The 16,578-nt window shown below is 35.4% G+C and overlaps 1 protein-coding gene and 1 long non-coding RNA gene across 3 annotated transcripts; both read right to left on the reverse strand.

Annotated features, from left to right (window-relative positions):
• Nucleotides 1-4,717: 4,717 nt before the first annotated feature.
• On the reverse strand, nt 4,718-7,845 carry LOC133798544 (probable RNA-binding protein ARP1). Of its 2 annotated transcripts, none has more exons than XM_062236880.1 (6): nt 7,257-7,845; nt 6,959-7,118; nt 6,733-6,874; nt 6,565-6,607; nt 5,946-6,168; nt 4,718-5,047 (listed from the first exon to the last, which is right to left on the reverse strand). In XM_062236880.1, the coding sequence occupies exons 1-6, from the start codon at nt 7,467-7,469 to the stop codon at nt 5,004-5,006; spliced, it is 825 nt and encodes a 274-aa protein (XP_062092864.1). In that variant the 5' UTR covers nt 7,470-7,845; the 3' UTR covers nt 4,718-5,003. The 2 variants fall into 2 exon arrangements, with proteins under 2 accessions (XP_062092864.1, XP_062092865.1); XM_062236881.1 differs by having other exon boundaries at nt 4,718-5,067; nt 7,257-7,843.
• An 810-nt stretch (nt 7,846-8,655) lies between these two features.
• LOC133794414 (uncharacterized) lies at nt 8,656-10,309 on the reverse strand. The gene is made up of 3 exons (XR_009875202.1): nt 9,799-10,309; nt 9,596-9,687; nt 8,656-8,893 (listed from the first exon to the last, which is right to left on the reverse strand). It is a non-coding gene; the product is annotated as an uncharacterized LOC133794414 (long non-coding RNA).
• Between the last annotated feature and the right edge of the window lie 6,269 nt (nt 10,310-16,578).

Here is a 16,578-nt window from a genome sequence, read left to right on the forward strand (position 1 = left end):
CAACTCGAAAATTTTCAAATGACATTCTTGCAAAAGTTCCTTTGCACACCGAAACAAGTTCTTGAATCCTTCAAATGCGACCAAAGCTCCTAATACCACATGTGGTATATATGGAAACATGCTTCAAGAACATCAAACAAAGGAATGATAGCAAGAAATCAAAAAATTGAAAGTAAATCTTCAGTGGTAAGAGCACAAAACAAATTACTTGGTTCAACACAATTTCTTGTGCCTACATCCATGGTAGAACAACCTCTCAAAGGGTTGGAAGTCTTGATTTCAATCTCCCAGAAACTACATCACAATGGAGTCTTGCTGCAATAACGAAAGCTCTTAAAACAGAACAATTCTCTTTGAATTACAAACTCCTACAAAACACTATATTTATTGATAACCCAAAAGAGTGAAAGAGCTTCAATACGTATAGACACGAGTCATCAATAAAAGCTTCTGAATAACAAGCATAATTTCCAGCTAAGCCAATAGGAGACAGCCACGAGATCCAACACTTAAATGACTAAACCATTCACCTCACCACAAAAGATTATCTGTCTATAGTTTGTATGGGTTAATGTTTTTAAAGGGAAATTTGACTTTTGATGCATCAAACGGTGTCCCATGACAAAATAATACTAAGCTTAAAAAACATCACATTTTTATCCTAATATTCCCCTCAATTCCCAAAATTCCCCTGACATAAGTTTCCCTCTCTTTTTCTCATAGTTTTCACTCCCTTTCTCTTACGTTTTCCCTCTCTATCTCTCAAGCTCTCATACACAAAAAAAGAATCCAGCCACCATTATCTTAATCTATACTAATTTTCGAGTTCATTTTGGATTTCAGATATAAGGGCAAGTTGTGAATCCTTTCAAGCCAAGAAAATTCATTTTGGATTTCAGATCTAGGGGCAAAAATCGTATGGGTAAGTATATATTTGTTATATTTAGTGAGGAAACTTGTTTGTCAACATTACTTGTGCTATTTCGAACAGATTTGTGTATGCCTTCATGTTTTATTACAATTTTTCACTGTCACAATGAATTTTGGATACTTCCTGCGTTTTTTTTCTGGGTTTTTTGTATGCCTCAATGAGTTTCGATTAAACTCGATATGCCTCGATGGGTTGCATGCATAGAAGATCGATGGTCCTCGATGTACCTAGACGTGCCTCGTAGTGTTAGGATGTTAATACCTCGATGAGGCTCGATGGTCCTCGATGGACCTCGATAAACCCCCATTCGATGATGTCCAATGGATACCTCGATTGTCCTCGATTGATCTCGATAGAGGCATAGAACTTAAAATATAGTATGCGCGCTGATGGGCCTCGATGGGTTCATTAGAATTTTTTTGGGCAGTATGCCTCGATGTGCCTCAACTATCCTCGATAAAACTCGATAGGTGTATAAGAATTCAATTGGATCGTTTGCCTTGACAGACCTCGATTGCCCTCGATATACCTCGATAATGTGACCTTGATAGGCCTCAACATATATCGATAGAAACTTATATTTTGCTGTTTTATGTTGTAGTTTAACTTTTTGACCTTTTTTTTGTTTTTTTGATGTAAATTTAACTGTTTCCATATTTGTTGCATTCAATGGTGTTTGGAAACTTGAAAATAGGGATTGGATTTTCAGGGATGCTAAAAATCAAGTTCTGCCTGTGGAGAAGGGTGTGATGTATGAACAACTGCTTGACATTCTGTACGATGAGCTTGAAGTGGATAAATGTGTGTACGACTTGAAAATTGAGGTCCCGTACACATGCCTATCACAATCCGTCAAACCTATCGTTATAAAAAACTGATAGGCATGTGTGTGCATTGATTGGGTTAGCATCGAAATCTGTAGGGGTAGGGGTATTTTGGGAATATAGAGAGACCGAGAGAGAAGAGAGAGAGTGTGTGTGAGAACAAATGGCAGGGGTATTTTGGGAACTAAGGTAAATAATAGGACCAAAATGAGATTTGTATAGTGATAGGGTAATTTTTAAATACAATCCTCTTCTATGCATTTAAAGTCAAATTTCCATTCTAATATTGCTAGCACATTCATGGTATTAATTTGTTTTTGGTATGGTCCTTGTAATGCCTTGGATAACCAAGACCGTTACACTATGTATTTTAAAATAGTGCAAGACTTGCTAGTCAAGTCGTTTGAACATAAATGTGATTGTAAAGTCACTGACAGGTTAGGGTTAAAAGATTTTGATCATAAACAGTTAATTTTCATTGAAACAAATGTTTAATACATGGGATTCCAAAAACTGGCTTTATGTGGTAAATACAACTCTCAAAAGCCAGTCTAACGGCAAAATACATTTTAGAGCTCTATTCCTATAACTTTCCCTCGGTCGTGGCAGTCGAACAGCTGATGATGTACACTCCGCCCCAAGAGCTCTCCAACTCATGGTTGATCCAGTTTTCCTTTGTCTTTACATGCACCACGAAGCACCTGTGAGCCAAGGACCGACAGGAAAACCATAAATAGCAAACGCATATAACAACAGTAGCATTCAATCAACTTTAATCCAATTAATTCAATTATTTAGCAGAGTACAAATATTAAGCTAAATAATGGTAAACATGTATTTTCAAGCATACATCTCAATCAGTAATACAATTGTTCAGGTGCCGGTGTCCTTAGGCCGAGCCCTCTGTTTATCTAGCTGATCCCGACTCGCTTAGACCAAGCTGCGTTCAGTATGCTTATCATCAGCCCTGGCACCCTTAGGTCGTACTTTCATATAACGCATAACAACCATATAATCACAGAATACATACGTTCAATTACAGGGAAACTCAGTCCCATTCACAACCACATGGGTGGAGTTTTCTTACCTCGAATCCTGAGCGATAAATAAAGAGCGGTCCCGAGCATGATCCTCATTCCTAAGCCTTAACGATAATCCTAGTCACAAATAACCATAGATAATTATCAATCTCTAATTCAAATAAATGTTTCGGAAACAAATATTAGCCTCCTGGACCTCGAATTCTACTAAACAAATAGGTAGTAGAATTCGTCTCGAGCACTTAGGTTTGAATCCCCGAGCCTAAAACCTTGGTTTCCCTTTATTTTCCATTTAGGGCTGCGACTTTCCCCTAAGGGCCTCGGCTCGCCCCTTAGACAGAGGCCAAGCCCTCCCTGCTGGAGGGCACGGGCCGCGACTTGCATCCCCTAGATCACGGTGCGCTTGGTAAACCACAGGCATTCAGCCTCCTAAAGCACGCGGTCCGCGGCGCCAGAAGAACAGGGCCATGATTAGATCCCCCAAACCCAGAAAACAACCCTTTTTTCAGCGTTTCCCTCGAGTCTAAGCCTTAAAATTCAACCCAAACCTTCAGCCAAACTCATAATTGAACCCATAATTCTCATCCCTATAACCTAAACATCATATCCAATCTATAAAAAATTCCCTTGCACCCATCAAACACCCATAATCAATCACAACCTAGAATTCATGCAACCTTTAAACTCTAATACCAATTCAGCAGAATTCAGTAGTTAGAACTTTGAGACCTTACCTCAGTTTTTAGTTTAAATCCTCAGCAAGCACTTGGATTAATCCTAGCTTTAATTTCCCAACTATCCTTAGTTCAATTGCCAGCTTAAATCCCTGGGTTTTCTCCTTCAAATTCAAGAATTTTCCCCTTGAGTTCTAGAGATGGAAAAGAGAGAATGTTTATGTGAGGCAGTGAGAGAGAGAGAGAGAGTCCTTCTTGGTGTTTCTGATAAATTCCTAAGGCTTTCTATGTATATCCTTAACCCAAAAAGAGTAAATTGCCCTTGTAAAGTCTCAGCGTCCTTTAATTTTCCAAGGGTAAAATGGTCTTTTCCCAAATTCCCGCTAATTCCTCAAGTCATCCTATCAATTCCCAATTAATCCCAACATGTCTTACTCGTTACTCAATAAATCCCAAATTATATTCTAAGTTCCCAAAATACACATAAGTTCACCCCGATCCAGATATTAAACCCCACTGTGACTATTCCGTTAATCCGCTCACTAGGATTACCTCGAGCCATATACTGCAAATATACAACATAATAATGTGGTATCAACCATTTAATACATATAGTCACATTTATGCCCTAACGGGCCAAAATTACAGGTATGCCCTTATAAACAGCAAATGGCCCAAATGCATATTTAATACTCACATACATGCATATAATATATTCACATAATCAGATAAACACATGTATGACGCATAGTCACGCATTTAACTAATTAAACATACATATATCTAAGCTAATCAAGACACTAAACCCTATTAGCATTTTTAGGTTGTTGCAGGCTTGGTCATGTTTAACGTTCATTGATTTTTGGATCAATGGTGAGGGACACTACAATTCGTGAATCGAGACTAAATGGACGGTCCCTATCCAGCCAACAGTGATTTTCTTTTCTATGAGCTCTTTGTTTTTTTTTTGTCAGAAAAAAAGAGCTCTTTGTTGAATGGTAGACATAAATGAAGAGACCAGTTCAATTAAGTATTTTCAATATTACTTTTTTTTCCTTTTCTTTTTTAGGGGAATCTTTTATTGATATTAAAAAATATATCGATCGTGACAGGTTCGTTTTGAGTTGTACTATTGCTTCTAAAAAAACATTTATATATGTTCCTTTTCTTAAACAATATATAGAACTAAAAAGTATGTATATAGTAATTTAAAATGAGGCACCAAAAGTAAATATAACCCACAAGACATAGGGAAATTTAACCATGCTTCACATGGATATGATTTCTCTGTTACAATATTTTCTTTCAATGGTCACAGCTAATGCTGAGATGGATGTTAGATAGAAAGACATAAATCTAGAGAGAGAGAACTGAATAATGAAAGAATCTTATCAAACAACTTATAAGAATAAGAAGAATATTTTTTTTAAAAAAATGGGGGAAAGAAGAGCCAGAACAGATCAGAAATAATAATGTTGTTCTGAGCAGCCACCACCTTCCGATTGTTATTGCCAACTAAAGTGCTCATCATCCCTTAATTGCTCCATTGGCCAACCTCTTTATACCTCTCAATTGTACCTATTCCACAGCCAGGCAAACTATGTCTATAATATCAGTTTAAATGCACCTACATTCCACACACACACACAGATATATATATATATATATTTAACCAAACAGGTAAGTGGTAACCAATATTAATTACAATGGTATATATTTACACACATCAAAATCTCCAGATATAAGAACTCCTTAAATCAAACCTATATAAAATAATATTTTAAAGTAGAATAATTAATTTTTGTAACGTTGTTAATATTTGTAGTGATATATATATATATATATATATCTATTTTGGCTAAATTAAAGAATATTTTTCGGCATGCATATCAGAAAGGAAAAGGGTTCAATCTCGATTTGGCTATTATTCAAAAAAGACAGTTGGCTTGGCAGTCAGCCCGCCAGCTCAATGACAAATCACGTAATCGCGTGACCTAGCGATTCCTTTTTTTCTTCCACTGAAAACCTGAATGTGTGGGAGTTACACTATGTTTGGTAGGGAAAAGAGATGAGTGAATAGAGTATACAAGAAGGAGAAGTTGAATCTTTTTATTGGTTAAAAAGGAGAGAGGAACGGAGACTCCAATGTTTAAAAATTCAATCACTAGTATTCAAAAAGAAAGAAAAAAAAAATACTATGAACATGGCATGACATATATGTCATTTATAAACATAATAAATATATATATCAAAATAATAAAATAACAATTTTAAATTAATTTATTTTTTATCCTTCCAACCTCATTTCTAATACTAAACAATTTAAAAATATGATAAACGAGAACAACTATAATCTTGAATCTTGATCCCTCATAAATTCTCCATCAATCCTACTGCCCTTCATTCCTTCCAATCATAAATAGGATTGTGTCATGTGCAGAAAACAATAAACTTCCGAGTCAGTACAACTAACTACCTGAGTTAGGGGCAGTAATTGACGCAGGCTTCGAAATGATGGCCGGGACTGGGCTAATGGGCCCTGTCGTTGTTGGGAACATGTGGGCCGAAGGGCCCATTGTGTGTGCCTGATGGTAGTGATACATCGGGTACATCGGCATCAGTGTGTTTGCGCTCATCACCCCTGGGTACACTTGAGGGAAGTGCCCACCCATGAAGGTCCCGCCGGTGTAGCTTAGCTTCTGTATACCATCATCATATATGATCCCATTGGCAAATTATTTTATTAAACAATTATTAACTACAAAAAAATAATAATATATATTTATCAAGAGATTTTAAATAAAAATCTAGGCATGTGAGACACTAGCTGGACTGAAAATAAAATTATTTAATTAATATGAAAATTTTATAGTTGTCGTATAGTGGGGACCAAAGTGAATTGGTCGATGGGGCCTGATTCAAAAGCTTACAGTAAATCCCAAAAGGGATCCCAATTGTCATGCGTGTCCACGGGAATTAATGGTACACCCCAACGAGCCAGCCACACATAGAGGATAGACCCAATAGAGAAATGACACGCATTGTTTAGTGGGAGAAAGATAGCAGTTACATTATATTATATCTCAGCTACTTACTGGATTGTAACTGATATCAGCAGCTATGTAGGTCGGAGGATATCTGATAAAACACGAAAAAAAAAAACTAAACAGTTATGTCCCCTGCGATGCAGTTCCACTGTAACTCCCAATGCAACACCTATCAAATGGTAACCCAAGAAAGTGAAATAACAAAATATTACATACCCGTAGACAGGAACGGCGGCGTGCTGATGAAGATGCTGCTGCTGCCGATGAAACGGCGTCGCGGCAGGCGTTGCAGCAGGATAATACCACTGCACGGGATTCGCAGGTGTCGGCGACATTGACCTCGGTCCAATGTTAGATCCTAATATTTCACACGAAACAATTACCTTTTATAGATCTCAATTAATGAGGAAACTGCAAGAAATTAATTAATATATTTATATACCTTGTTGAGGTGCAGGAGGATTAAAAGCAGTGTTTGCATTTGACGACCTGGGCCGCCTCGCGCCAAGAGATGCCAGATTGCAGTTGGCTCGGCGACCGTTAATGATCGGCGTGGCTTCCTCGCACGCCTTCTTGGCGGATTCAGGTTCCTTGAAAGTCACCTACAATATCAAAATCAGCGTTACTAAACACCATCTAATTAGAGTGCAATTGCTTCTATGTAGAGAAACATTTATTGTTTTAGTTTCTCTCTCTAAAAAAATAAATGGATATATATATATATATATATATAAACTTACGAATCCGTAGCCCTTGGAACGACCGGTGAGTTTATCGGAGATGATGACGGCCTCCAAGATCTCTCCATACTTCTCGAAGTGGTCTCTCATGGCTTCTTTTGGAGTTTCCCATGCGAGGCCTCCCACGAACACTTTAGTTAGTGTCGTGTCTCCGAACGGTCCAATGTGGTTGATATTGTTGTTGTTACCGTTAACGTTGTTGCTCAGCGTCATGATCGATTATTATCGTTCTAATGAACTATGATGAGCTATATATATATATGTATGTATATATATGTTGGATATACTGTAGTTCGAAGGACTTAATATTTGATTGGAAAAGCACAAGGTTCTTAGAGAGAGTAAATGATGGAGAGGGCTGGGGTTGGGACTTGGGGATGAATCAGAACGAAGGAATGTACAGAGGAAGACTTGGGATGGACTTAAAATAAATAAAAATGGGAAGTGAGAGAGAAAGAGACAGAGAGGCAGACAGATAGACTACAATAGAGAGAGAGTATTATAGCTACAACGTGAGTACACTCACTCATGACATATTATTCATCTTCTCTTATACGCCATTTCGTTGCTGGACTCTCAGCATTTATTTATATTAAGCTTTTATGTCTTATTTTTGTAGAATCAATCTTTAATTAGAGACCTAAGAAAGTAATTTCATCACGTGCTAAAAACACGTGCCTCCTTATAGTTTCTTCTATGGCTCGTGATTGTGTGTGACTGTGACCTTATTTTTTTTCCCTAAAAATTAAAGTTGATTCTAAAACATTTATTGAAAAATTTGAGGTTAAAATAAAAAAAAAAAGTTTCTAGGAAAAAATAAAGCAGTTAGCATAATATTTGAAATAATATAATAAAAGAGCTACTGTAATTTGTTTTTGAAATTCCATTTTTTATTTTTTTTATTGTATTACCAAGTGATTAAGCATGTAATTTTTTTCTTTAAAGTAGAAAGAGAAAATGTTAATTAATCAGAATTGCAATCTGCTACATTAGAAGTACAATATGCTGGATCATATTGTTTAGAGAGTGTTGAATGATAAAAACTGAAATGACTAAAAATGTAAAAGAGAGAATTTTTTTACATGATTTGGTTTCCCTACTCCATGGGTCAGACCTAGATAATAAACATGATTAGTAACAGATTAATGATATACAATACATGTCACGACCCGAGCCTTAGGCCGTAGCAGATTTGTAATATCCATAACTTGGGAGATCAAAGGTCAAACTTTGACCCTCGTTGAAAAATAATATTTATAAATGATCATTTAATTTATTTTAAATCGTACTATAATTATAATTCAAAATAATGAAATAACTCCTATAATTATATATAAAAATATTAGTAATAAAAATATGATCATTTATCATTATACATAAAACAATAATATTCCTACAGTTATGTAATCACCAAATAGTTAAATTTAATAAGTCACAAACACCCAAAATATAACTTAGCATCCACCATTCCTCATCCCTAACTATTTCATAGCTCATTTAGATATATCGCTCATTAGATTCGAAGTCGAATACATAAACAATGCTCAAAAGATAAGACAATGACACGAAATAGAAATAGGCTAAACACATTAGCTCCATCGATAATTCATCTTTTCCACGTTCGCGTCACTGGGCTCCTGGAATGGGAGAGATAGGGGTGAGCTTATAAAGCCCAGTAGGAAAACAACTAATAACATAGGATCCAAAAGTTTAATACAACCCCTGCATGATTAGCTTTGAAAACAAAACATACATCAACATGTATAAACCAAAATAGAGAAACCACAAATAATCATAAGAGCATAGCTACAAGTGCACATCACACCGTCCACTAGATCCCTAGTTCCCGTTACCCACCATAGAAAATCTGACATCCTAAACCGGGTAGCCGAACCTGATAACCACCACAAGGGGGAGGCTCAGAACACTTCCTGTATACAGATGCTAGGTCTTTACACCTACAGGTGAGTGGACACCTGATCTACCTATGATGACACAGAGACTAGGTCGTGAAACAACAACGTGCACCAATCATGATCACTATGGCTCTCATCGGTATAATCAAATGCAGGTAAACATGAAAAGAAAGAAACATATTCCCTTTATATTTTAGAAAATTGGGCAACATAACAGCTACATTTGAATAAACCCAAAAATCATAACCTGCATTAATAAGTGAACAAAAATATATATTTGGCACCCAGTGCTCTCAGAACAGATCAGAAAACATGCAGGTTAAGTTTTCAATTTTTCAAACATTTTGTAAATATCAAATTGGAATATGTTGAATGCAATTTAATAGGAGTAAAATATGTCCGCTAGTCTAGTTGAGTCCCTACCTCTTTAGAATTTAATCCGAGCCCAAAGCGACGCTCCTAAGCTTAACGATGATCTTAGAATGATTTAGTTCGATTTTAATATCACGTTATTCCTACGTGCACCAAATGAGATAATGATTATCATCATAGCATTCCTTATTCAAAATCGTGTCCAATGACATATAATATGACCATATTTAAAATTTCAAGTTCCGGAACCTCACCCAAGCAATGCACTATAGCGGTTGGCGGCAGTACTGGAAACGTCGACGAATATATGCATGGCATATATCAAAACGATCATCTTCGATGAGTACATCATGAAAGTACAGCTCCTTCGCCCAAATGACCTCCGGTGTCGCCGGAAAATGCTTCCAAAGGGCGGAGATACCCAAAATCTTGCCAGAGAAAAACGGCGAGTTGACCGAAATGAATTAGTGGGTTTTGTTCATCTCTCCATGCTGGTTCCAAGGGTATCAACCACTCATCAAGAGGTGGTTGGAGTTGGCCGAAAAACACAGTCAAAGTTGACGGACCAAAACTTTGACTGGCGATTCCGAACGATTGACGGCGAGTTGGGTGGTGCCGCTTGGTAGTTAAGGTCGCCGAAGCAAGGCGAAACCGATGAGCTGTCGTGCGTCAAAAATGGTGGCCGATGGTGGTTGGGTCTGGTGCCTTGCCATGGGCTGCTGAGAGAAGAAGAAGAAGAAGAAGAAGAGGAGGAGGAGGAGGAGAAGAGTGTCGGGGAGAGAAAGAAAAAGAAAAGAAAAAAAATTGAATATATAATTTTTTTTCCTCCCCTTTTTGACTTTTCCAACCTGAGAAAAGTCTCAGGTTTCACAATACAATTGACTTAAACACAAGTAGACTGCCTCTACTCTAATGTCGCAAGGTTTAGTATTCTCTTCCTAATAACTCTTTCATCTTGCACATTTGCACTTGAACTTCCTTCAATGCTTTGGTGAAGTAAGTTATCTTAAATCTGTTGCTTGCTTCTTCTTGAAGTAAGTCTTCCAATTCTTCTCTTGAAGAATACTTAACAATAATTGCACATAGTGGGAATACAACCAATGAAACACTAGATTAAAATGATATCCTTAATCTCACAAAAAAAACTCTCAAGGAATTAGCTCATTTAATTACAAATATTACAAGTTAAGTATTGCAAAATGTGTCTTCAAATGCTTGAGAGTCGTCTCTTTATAGCTGACTACACTACTACAAAAAAGGGCAATTGTGTAAGTCAAACGTGTTAGTCAACGCAGTTGACTGATGCTGTTGACCAAGAATTAGCATTTGTGGCAGTTGGACACTGTCACAAATGAGGGTTCAAATGCGTCATAATGTACACTGACGCTGTTTAATGGGATCGTTTGCATCAGTGGGGCACTGACGCAAACGGGTCGTTAACGGTGTCAGTGCCCCACTGACTCAAACGCCCATTACCGTCAGTGGGCCACTGACGCAACTGGGCCTCCTTCTCATAAAACCCTCATCGTCCCCAGCCGAGCCTCATTTCACTCAAAACATTTCAAAACCATTTTCTTCACAAACCAGCGGTGCCCAACCGAAGTTCTACTCATTTAGGTACGTTTTTATCCTTTTTTTTTTTTTCAATTTTAATGTCAAAATATTGATTTATATATGTTTATGAAACTTATATATAGTTTTTTTCTTAATTTTTTGTATAGATTTTGTTTTTTGAAGATTCTAGTTGAAAACTCATAATCTTTATTGGTTTTTTGGGGTTTTCTACATCAAATATCCACATTGCTCAATTACCACAAGTAAGTGTAATTTTATTAATTTTTATGATTTAAATTTAATTTTTGTGATTTTTTTTTTATAAATTGACTATATTTCGGATTTTTAATTTTTAGATAGTTTTATATTAATGATTATGAAATTTTTTTAGGTTTAAACTTTACATTTTAATATTTTATTTCTTTAGAATTTTTTTATTATAATTTATTTATTTTTTATTAACTTTTTTTTTAATTTAATTAAATTTCGAATTTACTATGTAAATGAGTATATATATATATATTAATGTATATATTTTGTATAAGTTTCGTTTTATTAATTGTTTAGTTTGATTATTATTAGTAAATTTTTGTTTATATTTTGTTAATTTTTTTAAATTATTTTTAAATTTTGGGTTTAATTGGTTAAATAGGTATATATTAAAATTGTTTGTTTTTTTAAGTTATATTTTATTATTGATTTAGTTAGGATATTTATAGTCGATTTTTATTTATGTGAGTTGTTAACTTTTTAAAAAAAAATAAAAAATTATTTTGGGTTTAAGTAAACAAATGAGTACATATAACAAATTATTTGTTTTCTTTAAGCACTTTATTTTTTATTTAGTTACAATATAGTTTTATGATATTTTTCTTTATATTTTGTTAACTTTTTTATTATTTTTTTGTATATTGTTATATTTGAGTAGGTATTTTGTTGACAACTTTGTTGGTCAGATCAAGCTTTGGAGGATTTTATACTAGAGGTAATATTTTAAACCTTAATGTATAATTAATATATTGAACTTAGTAGCATGTACGAATTATAAAATAGTGGAGATAGGATCTGGGACTGTGTGCTGCGGTGATATAAGGCTGTAATTGTGCATGTTTGATTGATTACTTGATTTGTTGTATTTATGTGATGAATATAGGTTTACTTAAATTTTGGGAAATATGATAGAAATAGGGGAAATGCTGCCCAATTTTTTGTAAGATTTAGTAATTTGATAATTATGCATGTGTTGATTGATTAATTGGTTTGTTGTATTTATGTGATGAATATAGGTTTATTTAAATTTTGGGAAATATGATAGAAATATGGGAAATGTTGTCCAATTTTTTTTTAAGATTTAGTAATTTGGGAATTATGCATGTTTGATTGATTAATTGGTTTGTTGTGTTTATGTGATGAATATATGTTTATTTAAATTTTGGGAAATATGATAGAAATAGGGGAAATGCTGGTCAATTTTTTTTAGGATTTAGTAATTTGAGAATTATGCATGTTTGATTGATTAGTTGGATATTTTTGTGTATAACATGTGCTGTATAAATGCGCATTTTAAATTTGGCAAATATGATAGAAATAGGGGAAATGCTGCCCAATTTTTTTTGGACATATTGTTTCCTTTATTTACTTGTCAATTAAGTAATCCACGAACTTAATTGTTAATGTTTGTTGCTTTGTTTGTTTGTTTTTTGTTGTTGTGTGAATTTTGACAATGGATAGAGATTGGATGTCAGCAGATAGGTTATCCATGAAATATAGGAATGCAGTTGAGTTTTTCTTGGAATTTTGTGCAAGAAATACTCAATCTCCTAATAGTATTCCTTGTCCATATGTTAAGTATGGTAACGTTGTGAGGATGCCAATTTTTAAAATAAAAGACCAATTTTTTAGGAATGGAATAGACAAAAGTTATAAAGTATGGTTTTTGCATGGTGAAAGAATGAAAGGGACTGATGAGGGACTATCTAAGAATAAGAAGTATTTTGATGTTTATTACGAAGTTGATGATGTTGTAGAGATGATTGATGATGCACAATATGAATCACATGTGGATCCAATTAAATTTCAGTCAATCTTAGAAGATGCTGAGAAACCTATTTTCCCAAATTGTACAAGGTTCACTAAATTATCAGCACTGCTTAGGTTGTATAACTTAAAAGCCAAACATGGGTGGAGTGATAAGGGAATGATAGAGTTGTTAACATTTTTAAGAGAATTATTACCCGAAGGTAATGAAATGTCGTCTTCATTTTATGAAGCGAAGAAGACATTGCGTTCGTTAGGCATGCAATATGAAAAAATACATGCTTGTCCTAACGGTTGCATCTTATATCGAAAGAGATTTGTTGATGCAATTGCATGTCCGACATGTGGCGAGTCTAGATGGAAAAAGAAAAAAAATTCAGATGCAGTTAGAAAAGGTGTCCCTGCAAAGGTTTTATGGTATCTACCACCGATACCTCATTTGGTTAGGTTGTACCAAAATGATGATCATGCTAAAAATTTAATTTGGCATGCTAAAGATAGATTAAAGGATGGCAAGCTAAGACATCCAGCTGACATGGAAAACAGTAGATATTAAATGGCCGGAATTTAGGAATGAACTGAGGAATATTCGTTTGGGTCTTTCTGTTGACGGAATTAATCCACACAATTCCCTTAGTAGTAAATATAGTTGTTGGCCTGTAATGCTAGTCATCTATAATCTACTGCCATGGTTGTGTATGAAGAGGAAGTTTACCATGTTGACCTTGTTGACATCTGATCCTAAACAACCTGGAAATGATATTGATGTATACTTAGCTCCTTTAATTGATGATTTGAGCACATTTTGGTATGAGGGGGTTAATGCTTACAATGCTTATAAGAAAGAAAATTTTAATCTTATAGAAGTGTTGTTGTGGACTATTAATGATTTTCCAGCCTTAGGTAATCTTTCTGGATTTAGTGTGAAAGGGTACAAGGCATGTCCCATTTGTGAAGAAGGGACTCATTCTGAATATTTAAAACATTCTAGAAAGATTTTTTATATGGGACACCGAAAGTTCTTATCCGAAAAACATAAATTTTGAAGTTTGACAGCTGCCATTAATGGTAAACCTGAATTTGGAAAGGCTCCACCACCTTTACTTGGAGGACAATTGTTAAGAAAGTTGAACAAAGTCCAATGCAAGTTCGGAAAACCTAGAAATTTTACAAATAAGAGAAAAAATGTTAGACGTGAAAAAACAAAGGAGGTTGTAGATGGTGCGACAAGTTGTTGGAAGAAGAAATCTATTTTTTTGAGCTTGAGTATTGGGAGCATTTGGTTTTGCGGCACAACTTGGATGTAATGCACATTGAGAAAAACGTGTTAGATAGCTTAATTAGTACATTGCTGAATATTCCTGGTCGGAGTAAGGATGGAATCAAAGCTCGGTTGGATTTAAAAGTAATGGGTATATGCAGTAAGTTACAACCAGAGGTTGGTGAGAGACGAACCTATTTACCACCTGCATGTTATACCCTGTCTAAAGAAGAAAAACGAAGTGTATGTCATTCTTTGTCGAATGTGAAAGTACCGGAAGGTTATTCTTCAAATATTTCTTCTCTGGTAGATATGAAAATTTTGAATTTAGTTGGAATGAAGTCTCATAACCATCATACACTACTTGAACATCTTCTACCGGTAGCTATCTGTTCTATGTTACCCAAAAAAGTTCGATATGCAATTACCAAACTATTATTTTTCTTTAAATCTATTTTTTGTAAAGTGGTAGATGTGTCGAAGTTGGACAATCTTCAAACAAATATCGTGATAACTATGTGTGAGTTGGAGCAGTATTTCCCACCTTCATTTTTTGACATAATGGTTCATTTAATAGTTCATTTGGTGAGAGAAGTAAAATTGTGTGGACCAGTATACTTGAGATGGATGTACCCATTTGAACGGTATATGAAGGTTTTAAAAGGTTATGTTAGAAATAGAAGTAGACCTGAGGATTGCATAGTTGAATCCTACATCGTTGAAGAAGCAATGGAGTTCTGCTCAGAATACTTATCAGGTGTTGCGAGCATTGGACTATGTTTTTCTAAAATTGAGTTTGAAATAAGTAAAGGTGGTAGAGGTGGTGTTGTTTCTGAAGTAAATAAATCTGATAGAGATGAAGCACATCGCCTAGTCTTACAAAATATTGATGATGTTCAACCATACATCGAGTAAGTTCACATACATATGCATGATCAATCTTATTTTTCTCTTTCATTATATTGACAATGATATAAATGATATTTATTGAAGAGGACATTTCAATTGGATCAAGACCACTTATCCTAATAAGTCTCGGAATAAAAAATGGGTACAAGATGAACATTATCGAAATTTCAGCACTTGGTTCGAGAATGAGGTAAAATACTTGTGTTGTTCTTGTTTGAGTGTTATTGTATTTTAGCTTGTTAGAATTTAATATACTTTGTTTTATTTTATTGTATTCTAGGTTCTGATTAACACCACAAACAAAGTGTCTGAAACACTAAAATGGATAGCACGGGCTTCTTGCCAAGCCGCCATCAGACTACATCGAGTATTACAAACCTGAAGATTGGAAAAAATTTGTTGCAAAAAGACTAACCCCAGACTGGGAGGAGATGAGAAAACAAAAACAAAATGCTCGGGCTTAGAACAAGTATCCACATCACTCAGGGCATGGTGGTTATGCACTGGTAGAGCAACAAATGGAAGAGGAATTGGGTCATGAGTTGACCGAATATGACAGAGCTGAGATGTGGACACGGGCACGGATGAACAAGAATCGAGAAGTTATTGATGAAGAAGCTCGAGATGTGGTCAATAAGATTGTACATGTTCTTCGATTTTTTAAAATAATTGTAATGATTAATGTGTGTGTTAAATTCTAATCGATTTATTTACTATGTATATAGGCAGAATACATGCAAAAAGTAGCAGAAGGCGAGTTAGTGGAGGAAGGTTCAAACGATATACTAACAATGGCATTAGGCACTCCAGAGCATGGGGGACGTGTTAGGGCGGTCGGTGCACATGTCGCTCCCTGCCAATTTTTTCATGTCCCATCGCCAAAAAGATTCAATCACAAACAAAAAGGTGTGGAAGATGCTTGTTATAAAGACCTTGAAGAGAAATGGCGTCAATCTGAAGAAAGGGCACGTCAACAGGAGGAAAAGTTAAACCAGTTGATGGCGCATATTGCATCTCAATAGAGCAGTCCATTTGGATCATCAAATGCATCTGGTTCGGGTGTAGGAGGAGCCCCAAACACACCACACGCACCATATGCCCATCCACCACCGACATGGACATCATATGCTCACCGACCAACCTCACAGCTACCACTTGCTCCTCCACCACCGACGCAGGCACTATGTGCTCCCCCACCACCACAGTCAAATTTTCCTGATGAGGTAATAGTTTCTTATTAATTCATTATTGCATATATTTGATACAGTAAAAA

Source organism: Humulus lupulus, chromosome 8 (genome assembly GCF_963169125.1).
Source record: "Humulus lupulus chromosome 8, drHumLupu1.1, whole genome shotgun sequence".
Lineage (NCBI taxonomy): Eukaryota > Viridiplantae > Streptophyta > Magnoliopsida > Rosales > Cannabaceae > Humulus > Humulus lupulus.

Bases quoted from the DNA above. Each gene is read 5' to 3' on its own strand.
- LOC133798544 (XM_062236880.1), bottom strand. From the start codon at position 7,469: ATGACGCTGAGCAACAACGTTAACGGTAACAACAACAATATCAACCAC. The intron at 6,875-6,958 runs GTATATAAATAT...GTGAAATATTAG, and splicing joins TCCTCCTGCACCTCAACAAG to GATCTAACATTGGACCGAGG. The intron at 6,169-6,564 runs GTAAGTAGCTGA...GATGGTATACAG, and splicing joins CTGATATCAGTTACAATCCA to AAGCTAAGCTACACCGGCGG.